The sequence below is a fragment of the Cetorhinus maximus genome, chromosome 9, assembly GCF_964194155.1.
Source record: "Cetorhinus maximus chromosome 9, sCetMax3.hap1.1, whole genome shotgun sequence".
Lineage (NCBI taxonomy): Eukaryota > Metazoa > Chordata > Chondrichthyes > Lamniformes > Cetorhinidae > Cetorhinus > Cetorhinus maximus.
In genome coordinates, this window is record NC_135887.1 from 122,298,862 (window position 1) to 122,312,334 (window position 13,473).

Below are 13,473 nucleotides of genomic sequence, written 5' to 3' on the forward strand. Positions count from 1 at the left end.
AGCCAAATGGTGGCCTCCTTGTGAAAAGAGTGAAAAAGCTTGGACTCGTATCGTGCCTTTCACAACCTCGGGACGTCCCAAAGAAATGCAACAGCCAACTTGCGTGAATCAAGGTCCCACAAACAGCAATGTGATTAAAACAATTTACCCGGTTTTTAGTGATGTTGGTTGAGGACCAACCATTGACTGGGCAGAACAGTGGGGAGAACTCCTCTGGTCCTCTATGTTCTCTAAGCATTTGTGGTTCTATGGGTGCAGGCGGAGAAATTCGCTCCCTGCTCCTACTTGAATTCTTTGGTGATGCTGCTGCAGTTGAATAGCCTGCCTCCATTCACTGTCGAGCCTTATGCAGGAGTAACGGCTACTTGGCCAATACCATGGGGTAACACATTGTCCATAGATCCCTACACCAGAAACAGAGTCAACATCCTTGGGAGGGCACTTTAATGCTGAATCCAAGATTTGATTCTAATTTGAGCTTTCTCGCTCTCAGTAGGAAAGTATTACTCAAGCTGCAAGATTCAGTCGTAGTTCAGAGCAGTGGTGCATTGCATTTCAAGCTCCCGAGAGCAAGAAAGGACAATAGGCTGGAATAGTCATATGCCACAAACCACATTGATGCTGAAACCGTGGCTCAGCCTTTCCATCTTTTTATTTGAAGCAGGGATCTGAGTGATGGCAAGAAACATGGGAGCAAATCGGGACCCTCGGGTCCAAAAACAAACAGAATGGAGAAGCATAGGAAATCTGACAGATGCATAATATATGTACATACAGAACCAGAAAACTACGGCTGCTAGAAAACTGAAATAAAAACAGAAAATCACTTGTGCGTTTGGCCTGCCCAGTGTAGAGCAGGCTGCATCATGAGCAGCGAGTTCAAAACTGAGGAAGGTCCAAATAAATCACTGTTTCGCCTGGAAGAAGTGTTTGGGACCTTGGCTGGTGGGAAGGAAGGAGATGACAGAGCAGGTTGTTGCATCGCCTGTGCTTGCACGGAACAGTGCAAGGGAGGAATGTTGTGGGCATTTGAGGAGTGGGGCCAGGGTATTGCAGAGGCAACAGTCACTTCGGAATGCTGTAAAGGGAGGGGTGGATGTGTTTGGTGGCACTGCAGGATCAGAAATGGCGGAGGACAATCCATTAAAGATGGAGACTGATGGGGTGGAAGGTGAGGACAAGAGGAATCCTATCGGTGATTTGGGGGTGGGGAAGGGATGAGAGCAAAAGTGCAGGAAGTGGGAGCAGACACAGTTGATGACTGGGGTTTCCAACTGTGATTAAATCTATTCCTGGAAGTTTCATCACATGACCTGCCCTCCCCGTCCCACCACCCTGTAGCCATTAGTCAGACAACACGTCCACCCTTGTGACGCACTACCATCCTACACCAGTTGACAAGCAAAAAGACTCATCGCCCAGTTGGATGATGCTTGTCTGTCGGCCAAGCAGCCTTTTTACCCCCATTTTCAATCTTTTTATATCTGGTAAAGAGAGAGGCTCACAAAATGCTCGTTTAAATGCTCATTTGATGCCCTGATGATTTTTCTCCAGGATTGCGCACAACAGTATCCTGGAGATTAACCTTCAATTCCTAGAGTCTCCAGGCCAACACTTGAGTTGGCAACCTTATTGAGGCCCTGCCAACCATGGTGCAGCGGCGGGGTTGGGTTGGGGAGGGGGTGGAAATTCCTCTGTTGAAGAGAAAGGAATGCACCTCAAAAGCACAGTTATGGAAGGCAGCATCAGCAGAACATATGCGATGGAGAAAGTAAGAGAATGGAAAAGAGTCTATACAGGAAGCGGGGTGTGAGTGTGGTCAGAGCAGCGGTGGAGGTCAGTGGGCTTGTCGGGGAACGTTGATCACGAGCCTATCTCCGGAAATGGAGGCGGAGAATTTGAGGAAGGGAAGAGTCGGAAGTGGCCTACGTGAAGGTGAGGGAGGGGGTGGGTATCAGAAACTGAGCTGATATTTTCCAGTTTGGAGTGGCACTAAATGCAGTCGTCAGTGGGCTGAAGAAAGAGCTGGCGATGGGGCAACCTGTGTAGGACTGTAAGAATGTTCCACGAAAAGGCAGGCATAGCCAGGACCCAGGAGATAACTATTGCAACCCCTTTTTACTTGGAGGAAGTGAGTGGAGTTGAATGAGAAGTTGCTCAATGTGAGAACAAGTTCAGCCTGGCAGAGAAGGCTCTTTATAAATGCATTATTGCATTAAAGAAGAAAAGCATTTGCAAATTTCATTAAAGTGGTGGCTTTAACTTCAATATTTGGGGATGTTCTTTTTTAAATTCAAATGGCAACAGACTGTATTGAATCGGGAGGGTAAGTAAAGCAATCGCGCTCATACAGCATGGCAAGGGAAACTGGGACAATTTCAAACATTACAATATGGGTATTTATTTCTGTTTTGTAGAGGTGACAAGTATTCTGGCTGCTGAAACAGCAGTTGCTTAGCAACTAATGGCCTGGGCAACCTTGACTCAAGTGAATAATGTTAGCCTGATGGACAAAGGACAACACACTGTTGTTAAGACACTTCTAATACATTTCATTATAGGGCATCTTCCATTTCATTGTTAAAATTGTATTTGCTTTCATGATTGCTGTTTGCAGAAGAGTCTCGTGTTCAAGGTGTGTAAACCTCATCTCAAAAGCATAAATTACTGTTTTTCTTTGTGCTTTTTATGTTGTCAGTTATTTCGGCAGAAAGTACCAAGTTGCCAAGAAGTTTAAAATATTCTAAAATTAATATTAGTAACAATTCCACGGCTAATGACCATGCTATAAGAAGTGGATTCATTACTCTACCTGCGATGCCATGGTTGCAGAATGCAAAAATATGCTTATTTTAGTGTTCTCATGCATTTGAAGAACTGAGGTTGCAGAACAAACCCTCACCCCTTCAGTTACATCCCTTTCCACCTGCCCCGCAACATTCTACATATCTTATCCCATTAAGATTATGTCTCAGACTTTTGAGGCTTGACCAGGTTCAGCTCCTGGTTCCGACATTTCCCCAGCTAACTGGAGCGGACACGAAGACCTGAGTTTTGAAGTCGGGTGAAGAAATAGCACTCACTGTGCAACACACTTCTAGCTGTCCACAGACCACGGATTTTAAATGGGCCATTGCCCGGTGAGTTGCAGTAATTAGAAATCTTTTCCAGTGCAATGTGCTGTAAGTGGGGCTGAGACGTGTGTGAACAGGAGAAGAAGCAACATCAAGGTTCTCGATCACCACCGTCAACACCCCTTTGTCCTTTTGTCTATGACATCTTTAGCAATCTCTTCTTTGCCTCCACCTATCACTGGCCCTCTATCCAGCTTCAGCTGTCGCAACCCCCTTCAACCAGCTTATATTCCACCTCATTTCTATTTTTCCTTAGTTCTGATGAAGAGTCATATGGACTCGAAACGTTAACTGTGTTCCTCTCCGCAGATGCTGCCAGACCTGCTGAGTTTTTCCAGGTGTTTTTGTATCAAGGCTCTTCAACCTGTCAGATTGAAGAATCCTCACTGAGACGCGTAGGGCGCAAAATTTGATTTGCAGAGCGCTGCTTGTGACTGAGACCTTGTGTCACTTACTGAGTGTGGGCCATGCTACCTGGCTGCTTCCAGCTCAGCCTGCACAGGCAACTGCAGATGAGGGGCGCAGGAAAAACAGGTGCAGTTCCTCGCACATGTGGGAAGAGCTTGAACCAACGCTGCCCTGACATCGCACAGCCCAACCAATCCATGCCAGGCTGACCAAAGTCCAGCCCTTGAGCCCGTACATCATTCAGCCAAAGAGCAGGCACGCAGCTGCAAGAGGGGCCCTAAACCTATGCTCATTAAACGGCCACTCCACAAGCTGTAGATGAGGTGGTTTCCAGTGACTCTTCCTTAGGCACAGCTGGTGGAAGCTCTGTGCTGGGTTGCTGGAGAAAAGGCAATTGCCTGACCCATTTATGGGGCCAGTCCTTTCATCACCCCCTCTTTCTGCAGCATGACCAAGAAATGGAACAGACAGGGGAAGCTCTGTTTTTTAAAAAAAGGGCAGAAGATAGAGGTGGGGAGAAGGCATCCTGGACCCTGTATAACTGGACAGAATGTGTGGACTTACCAGAGTCTATAGAACCCCAGGACTGTACAGACTCAATGGACTGAATGGCCTCTTTCTGTTCTGCATTATTCTGAATATATAATCTCCACTACCTCTGTGCTGCAGCCCTTCCTCTATATCTGTATCTGCAATTTCCTCCAACTCCTACAAAGCTCCCTACCTGTAACCTTGTCCAATTCCTCCAACTCGCCCTGTCTGCAGCTTGGTGCAACCCTGCCTGTGTGCAACCTCCTCCAACTCCTACAACCCTGCCTGTGTGCAACCTCCTCCAACTCCTACAACCCTGCCTGTGTGCAACCTCCTCCAACTCCTACAACCCTGCCTGTGTGCAACCTCCTCCAACTCCTACAACCCTCCCTGTCTGCAACCTCCTCCACCTCCTACAACCCTTCCTGTCTGCAACCACCTCCAACTCCTACAACCCTCCCTATCTCTGTAACTGCCTTCAGTCCTATAAGCCTCCAAGGTATCTGCCCTCCTCTAATTCCGGTCTCTTGTCTATCTCCCTGATTTCCATCACTCCATTCAGCTTCTTGGGTCCTGAGCCAGGGAATTCCTTCCATAAACCTCCCCAATTTTAACTGTTGCTTTAAAATTCTCCTTAGAACCTACTTCTTTGACAAAATCTTTGGTCACCTGTCCTAATACCTCTGTGTGGCTTAGTGTCAAATTTAGTTTGTTGATGCTACTGTGAAACACCTTATTAATATATAAAGGGGTTTTAAAAAAAAAAGATGGAACATTAGATTGTGGATTGAAAACAGCCAAGTAGAAGGGGTGAGGGGAGGGATGGGAAGGAAAGCAGGAGCTGGATGGTCACAGCATCTTCAACTTTCACGTGATGCCAATCTCGGGTTAAAGGCATGGAAAGGGTTGAAAAGGGGCATGAACCTGCCATCCTGGGCAGTTTCTGTTGCAGCAGATGCCACAGGACTGTATCATCTCCAGCTCCATGATGTGTAGGACCGTTTCACCCAGGGGGCTCAGGATGGAGCCATAGGCCGGAATTTTACGGCCCCATCGCAGCAGGGACGGGGCCATAAAATGCCGCGAGCCATTCTAACCTCCATTAACTTTGGCGGATTCGTAAAATCCCATAGAGTCTGCATCTTCCCACACCCCTCCATCCCACTCCAGTCTTCTGCGTCTCTGTGCTGTTGTGGGCAGCCTTTTCCAGCAAGAGAAAGGGCAGAGCGTCAGGGATTGTGTGACACTGTGCTTGGGGGATGTGCCTGCCATATCTGAATAGCTGAAAGTGTGCGGAGGCAGGGAGAGGTGGGTGTGATGCTGCAGCATTGGTAGATATGGGTGGGTGCGGTGGAGTATGTGAATGTTAGGCCTGAGTACTGAGTGCCAGTGAGTGATAGGAGTGTGGTGCATTGAGCAGGGTGAGGGGTTGTTGGTATGAGATGTGCAGAGAGGATGCATTCACTTATCTTGACCACCCATGGGAAGTCATTGTACTTTTTTCCTACATTTCTGCCACATCCTGAGTGACATGCTCCCATTCACTCCTCAGGCTGTGTCTTGAGGGCTTCTTTCCCACCTGGGGAAATATTGCCTACCTCCTGGAGTCCACCTCAGTGACTAGAACCTCCAGTGAGGCACCATGAAACCAGGGGATCCCTGACCCCTGCCTGCTAAGACATCCTTCCAGTATTTCAGAAATGAGCCATCATTTCAGCTGTACAACCTCCCTTCAATAGGCACAGAAACTTAAGAGGATCAGACTACCTAGAGCACGTGACCACCAAACAACGCTATGAGCAGCATCCTCCCCACCACCCCACCCAACCGCTATACAAAAATCAGAGGCAGCATGAAAATCAAAGGAGAAACATGGGTGCCATTCAGTCCAACACTCCTATCAGTCAAATGAAATGGGTAGACAGAAATTGGATTCTGCCTATCTTAATCCGAATGGCTGCAGGCTGGTTGCACCTGTGCCCAAAAAACAGAGAAAACCAATTTCTAGCTGGCATAGTCAGTATATTAGAATGTTTAATTGAATCTAAAATTATATACGGAAGAAAGATGATGTAAGGAGAGAGAGGTTTGAAAGAGGCAGAAAATATATATTTCTTTAAATCTTCAACAATTAAAATCAGAAGGAATGAGTCTCCACACTTGTAAAAGTAAATTTTCAGTGCTAGACTGGTTGTTTGGAAATAATTAAGACTTATCTTGCTAGTGGAAATTCACTTACATTTGAATGGACCAGCTTAACTTTTTCTGGTGAGTTGGCTCAGTAATCCCACAACTTCACTCCTTTCATGTGTTTGAATGCAGACACTCTCTCACTGAGCTACTGGGGGCTCAGGATGGGGACGTACAATCTCCCCCGACCCTGCTCCAGTCTTCTGCCTCTCTCTGCTGTTATGGGCTACCTTCTCCTGCAAGAGAGGGCAGAGTGTCAGGGATTGTGCAGCACCGTGTTTGGGTGAGGTGCCTGCCATAGTTGAGTAGCAGGCTTATGTGTAGGAGCAGGATTAAACTGCCAGGTAGAAGTTAATTTAAGCAGCCATATGGAAATTCTTCTGCCTTTCTACCAGTTAGTAGCAATGACAATTTACAAGAAATAAAATCAAGTACTTGTACATTTAGTAAAATCTAGGAGCTATCAGGGAAATAGAGTTGTAACTTGACTCTGGTTAAGGCAGTTTGATATTTGATTTCATTTTGATCTCTTGAAACAACTTTCATTTAAATTATTGAATTAAATAATGAGTAATCATTGGGACAAAGTGGTGCTTAGTACCATTCATAAATTTAATCTTAAATCTTATTGTTTCTCTTCGTGTTTTACCTGGGATTATTTATTTAGTATCTAAAGCCATAGATTGCAAAAGCAAACAGGTATTTATTGAACTTATGCAATACCTCAGTTGAACTGTATTTTGGATGCCCTACGATAGGAGGGTCATAAAAGCAATGAAAAGCTGCAAGTGTAGATTCAGTAATACATTACCAGGAATGAGAAGTTACAGTTCTAAAGAAAAATTTGAGAGGTGAGAGGGTTTAAGAGATGACCTGATCGATGTCCTTAAGGGTTATTAAAAGGTAAATTATTACACCAACTGGTAGGGCAGTAAGCACAGGGCAGGCATTTAAGATGCTTGCAAACTAATTTCAAGTGGAGATTAGAAAGGATGTCTTTACACAGCTGTTAATCAAAATGTGGAACTCTGTGACTAACAATTACTGAAGCAGTCAATGGGGCCATTTTAAACTACTCTGACAGGATGGGTTGCAATGTTGAGTTGAAACTCTTTCCGGTTTTTTTTCACTGTCCCAGCCAAAGCAGAGTGGTATTGAGAGGGGCGAGAAAAAGCATCCACTCAATCCTGTGGCTTTCCTGCTGGATGGGTTAGGTTAAAGTTACTTCATACTACAAAAGAGAACAATTCAACAGTCTGAGAATGAGCAGGAGAATGGGATGAAAGTAAATTGCACGTGAGGAGAATGAGAGTGGAAATTGTGAAGGCACTGGTCATGGATCTCCCAGTCCTCCTTAGGTAAAGGTATGGTGCCAGCGGACTAGAGAATTGCAAATGTACATTGTCCAAAAAAAGAGTGTAAGGAAAAGCCCAGCAACTACAGACCAGTCAGTTTAATCTTGGTGGTGGGAAAGCTTTTGGAAACAACAATTCAGAACAAAATTAACAGTCACTTGGACAAATGTGGCTTAATTAAGGAAAGCCAGCACAGATTTGTTGTGGGCAAATTGTGTTTAAATAACTTGAGGAGGTAACCGAGAGGGTTGGTGAGAATAATGCAGTTGATGTGATGTACATGGATTTCCAAAAGGTGTTTGATAAAGTGTCACATAACAGGCTTGTTAGCAAAGATAGAAGCCATGGAATAAAAGAAAAAATTGCAGCATGCCAATGAAATTGGCTGAGTGACAGGAAACAGAGCAGTGGTGAATGGTTGTTTCCGGACTGGAGGAAGATAGATATGGTGTTTATCATGGGTCAGTGCTAGGACCCTGTTTTTCTTGATATAAATGACCTAGGCTTTTTTGTACAGGGCATAATTTGCGAATAACACCAAACTTGGAAGTATTGTGAGATATGAGGATAGTAATACGCCAAGAGGAAATGCAGACAAGCTGGTGGAATGTGCAACTTGCAGATGAAATTTAATATAGAGAAATGTGAAGTAACTCTATTTGGTAGAATGATGAGAGTCGATATAAAATAAAAGGTACAATTCTAAAGAGGGTGCAGGAGCAAGGGGCCTGAGGATATAAGTGCACAAACCATTGAAGGTAGAAGGTAATTTGAGAAAGTGGTTAATAAGGGGTTCTAGGCTTTATAAGTTGGGGCATAGAGCACAAAAGCAAGGAAGTTATGATAAATCTGTATAAAATGCTGGTTTGGCCTCAACTGGAGTATTGCACCCTGTTCTGGGCACCACATTAAGAAGAATGTGAAGGCATTAGAAAGGGTACAGAAAAGATTCACAAGAATGGTTCCAGAAATGAGGATCCACTGACCTGGATAGATTGGAGAAGCTTTGGAGAAGAAAAGATTAAGAGGCAATTTGATAGAGGTGCTCAAAATCATGAGGGGCCTGGACAGAGCAGACAGGGAGAAACTATTTCTGTTGATCGAGAATTGGAGGACACCGATTTAAGGTGGATGGCAAAAGAATCAACAGCATCAGAAAACTTTTTTTTAAACGCAGTGAGTGGCTAGGAACTCAACTGCACCATGGAGGTGGCAGATTCAATAGAGGCCTTCAAATGAGAATTGGATCATTACCTGAAATGGAAAAAATTGCAGGACTATGGGGGAAAATGTTGGGTAAGTGAGACCAGGTGAACTGCTCTTGCAGGGAGCTGGCATGGACCTGACAGGCTGAATGGCCTCCTTCTGTGCTGTAACCATTCCATGATTTGATGTGGAGAGAGAGACCACACAAACTTTAAGTGGGCTGAGGCATGTTTCTGTCCTTCAACAGTCTGATTCCATGACCTTTCTAATGTCACAAAATATTCAATCAAAATGCGAGAAGGAATGAAACTCTGGGGCAAATATTCTCAGGGTAGTCCCTGTGCATTACAATCTCACCAGACTTTGCTCAACCGTTTAGTACCAGTGATCAGGATTCCCAATGATCCTGTCTGAAAATGAGGCAGGATTATGACAGAATAGCAGAGGATTTGGTCAGCGAGGCATAATATTGGCTCAACACCCACCCCTTTTGGTAATTTCACTGCCCACATCTTTCCGGCTCATCACAGTGGAAGATAGTTGGGGTGGGGATGTAGGGGGAAACAGGGTTGAGATCCCTGTTGGATTTTCTTTCTTCCCAACCTGGTTACCGCCACTTCCTGGGGCTTCCATGTGAGACGTGGTAGTAAGTCTTTGGAAGTGGCAGTAAACGAGAGTTCACCTTGGGCCTGGTGGAGGGGGGGGAAGGGGGGAGGTGGTGGTGCATGGCTGGGGTGGTGTATGGCCTTGTAGTAGGATTCTCCACCCTGGCACTGAAAGGCATTCAGCGATTTCTTTTATCCTGAATTGACACTTTTCAAATCCATGTCCCTCAAACTTTGGCCACTGTTGCTGACTGGTTAAAATGATTTTATAATGCTTGCTGGTAGCTTCCAAAATTTTTTTTTTTTTTTTTTTTTGTCACTCTCATAAAAAGCAATTGTGATGTGAGAAAAATCTTCTTTGCGCAGTGAGTGGTTAGGATATGTAATGCACTGCCTTAGAGTGTGGTGAAGGCGGATTCGATCGTGGCTTTCTAAAGAGAATTGGCTAATTATCTGACCAGAGAAAATTTGCAGGGCTATGGGGAAAAGGTGGGGGGAGTGGGACTAGGTGAGTTGCTCTTACAGAGAGCTGGCATGGGCATGACAGGTCAAATGGCCTCCTTCTGTGCTATAAACATTCTATGATCCTTTGAAATTCCCCTTCCCATCCCTTTTAAATTTGACTTTTCGTTCAATTTTTGTCTCCTACCAATTTGACTGGCAGGTGGGGAAAGGGTGTCGCTTAAAATAAGCAGCCAGACATCCTGCCTAAAATAGATGGGAGCCAGCTTTTTGGTGTGTCCTGGACATTTTATGACATTCATGTTTGTACACAGCCATGTTTTAACACAGCGGGTATCACCGTAACTCTTAAACAACTATTGTTTCAATTAAAAGCCTATTTTGTTGAAAAATGTTTAAGATGTATGGATATAAAAGTCTTGGAAATTAAAGAATTGATAACTGAAGACGATACGACGACTCTACACCACCGCTCCACCACCCATCCACCACTCAAAAGCAAATGAACTAACTCTTGTGTGTTAATTATTCCACAGGATTTCTGATGGAGTAAACAGTACTTCAGGTGTACAACGGAATGCGACCGTAACTTTCACCATTCGGCCTGGAACCAGCCAACCGATAACCGTTCAGAACCGGACGTCAGATTTTGACAGTATGACCATTTTAAAACGAGCCCCGAGCCCCGTGATGTCCCCGACAGACGGTGGCCAGGCCCCCAGGCCTTCCTCTCTCCCAGTGGCTGTACCCTCGCCTACTCTTTCTGATGCCTTTGGCTTCCAAAGTCAGCCGGTTGCCGGGGAAGGGCATTTTGGCACCCAGCCAGGTCGCAGCCGGTCCCCCTCTCCCTCCGCTTTGCAACAACAGCCAGTCTCGAACAAACCTTTTGCATCCAAGGCTGTCCTCCTTTGGACTAAACACGACGTGGCAGACTGGCTGGACACTTTGAACCTCGGAGAGCACAAAGATGCATTTTTGGATAACGAAATAGATGGGACTCATTTACCGTCACTTCAGAAGGAAGACTTAATCGATCTCGGGGTGACGAGAGTTGGACATCGAATGAACATAGAACGAGCTTTAAGACAGCTACTATCGGTTAGATAAACATTTATTTGAATGCTTTACAAAGTAACTAAAAGATCTCTCATTATTTTTGTCAACAGTCTACATTCACCATAGCTCTGGCTGGAATATAATGTGCGACTGAAATATTTTTAAAAGCTCAGCATGAACATTTGTTCCGATAAAAGCCTCTAGTACATTTATAAGCACAATAAGTTGACAGTATCAGTGGCTCGTCAGTCAAGCAATGCCGTGTGCCACTGATGTGCTGAGAAGAATAGTGCAAAAGTGAAGATCCTTTTGTGATGTAAATATACTACAGCATAATCTATATTTTGAACGATGACCTTTTAATATTGACCTCACTTGGACATGTCTTAATGATACTGTAGTTGAACCAGCAGAGCTGTGTTATATACTTTCTACCTTTGCTAGTACAGTATTTCTTCACAAGGATCACAATCAATATTGTAGAAGATGTGCAGCAGATCAGCTCACCCCTGTTTTACTCCTCTTTTTCCTTTGGACAAGAAGTGACGCTGACTAGAATTTTGTTTCCTTTCTGCTGAGCAGTCTTATCATTTCCAGTATTGTATGTGGGGGAGAAAGAAGTATGAAGCTCTTTTAACTTTTCACGTTTTGACACACGCTCTTAATACTCTACCATGATGGGGCACTGTTGTAGCATTTGTCCAATTCTTTCCTCGAAGGCTAATACAGATTTGTTTTTGGTGTTGCTGTGTCTTTTCCAATGCTGTTGTCAGGAGCTGCTCTTGAGAACAGTGATAAGGGTGTTGAAATGAATCATTATTGTCTTCCATACGAGGCAGGTGATTTACCACAATTATTTACTAGAGCAGTCGGGAGTGCTCTGAATGGGCCTCGTGTATATTCCGCTTCAGAGCAGATGGGTTTGCTCATTTGAGCTGTGTAGGAAAACATATCTTACTTATTGAAAATAAAATTTAAAAACAGAAGGGGTTTTATACTTGTCATTTTAGCTGCTATTCTTTTCACAGCTATGTATACGTTTATTCTGGTAAATGGGTTAACGATGTGTAACGTTACAGTATTCTTATCGAGGAATGGAACTGCACAGTAAATTAATTTTTGAACCCACTGTGCCAAAATACAAGTGAAGTTAAATCTGAGCAGATTTCTTTTTGTGAGTTAACGGTAGTAGTGGATGATTTTGGCCTGGCCTTTTCTTATGACTGGACATTAATCCTGACATAAAAGATGAATCATATCCATAGAACAACAGGTACTTAAGATGCATTCTCTTCGCCATATTTCATATACTCACTCACTCACTCACCTTTTTAGGTCTGCATTTCTGTTACATATTGTAATTAAAACTGACAATCTTAAACACTTAGTTTGTGTAACAATTGTGTATACGGTACCAAATCTCACGAGATGTTAATTGTATATTAACATACAGGAACCCCTGTTTCCGGGAGACTTGAGTGCACTTCATACTGTTAACTTCAACAGAAGCAATTAGCTGTGACTGTTGGGGAACATTTTAATTCACAGGTTTTACTTCTTGCACAGCTCTTAGTATTTATTTGTGGTATTTATCATTTAGCTATATAGTCGATTCACTGACTCCTCTGTAACTGCAGCTGCGGAATTATCCAGTTGATCTGGCAATGATTACATCAATGAGCCTACAATATCATTTTCTTCACAAATAATGGTCACTTAATTTTAATTTTTTATTTTGCTGGTGCATTAAGGTGTATCTCACTTTAATTTGTGTAAAAGACTTGTGTTCAGATTTTTAATGTTGCTGTAATTTCTGTGATTTGTATATCTTCATCTAGATTCCATTTAAGAGCTCCTGTAACTTGCACTTTCCCAACTCCTCAATAACTTGTATGGCAACCAAATTATTAAATAAGAAATAAATATTATAACAGCAAATAAAGTTGTGTTACTGACTGCAGAGATTGTGCCCGTTGACCAGAACCCAAGTTCCCTTCTTATCAGCCGGTATTAGTTGTAGTTCCAATAATTAGAAATTGACTTTAGTTTCCATTTTGTTCAAACTAATTCAAAAGTACCCATTTGTTTTTAAACCTTTCCCCTAATTCTCTGCTGGTCAAGGTCCCTTAATGACAGGCACCAGTCACTGATCTTAAGGGCAGGAATGAAAACTCACACCAATGCTTCAGATTCTCTCTCCCTTCCCCTTCTCTCACCCCTCCCCCTCCTCCCTCTCACCCCTCCCCCTCCTCCCTCTCACCCATCTCCCTCCTCTCTCTCTCCCGCCCCTACCCCTCCTCCCTCCCTCTCGCCTCTCACACCCCCCCTCTCTCGCCCCCTCCCCTTCAAATGCTGCACTCTTCTTCAGAAAGCTGGTTTAAAGTAATCACTGGGAACCATTATTTGCTCGATGAAAGCCACCCTATGAAATCGGACAGAGAAAGAGACTGTGCCCAATTCATATTGAGCAGCGTACCACACTTAGCACTTGATGAAGGCATCAGCTTGTGGGTTACAGTTTCCTCC

At 44.1% G+C, this 13,473-nt stretch overlaps 1 protein-coding gene across 4 annotated transcripts in view; it reads left to right on the forward strand.

The window, feature by feature from the left end:
• The window catches only part of shank2b (SH3 and multiple ankyrin repeat domains 2b), a 1,028,817-nt gene extending 1,015,928 nt beyond the window's left edge, over positions 1-12,889 (forward strand). For all 4 annotated transcript variants that reach the window (XM_078549478.1, XM_078549479.1, XM_078549480.1 and 1 more), the window contains one exon: positions 10,428-12,889. In XM_078549478.1, coding sequence (XP_078405604.1) covers positions 10,428-10,998 — 571 coding nt within the window. In that variant the 3' untranslated portion in view covers positions 10,999-12,889. The remainder of the gene's footprint in view (positions 1-10,427) is intronic.
• The last annotated feature ends 584 nt before the right edge of the window (positions 12,890-13,473 follow it).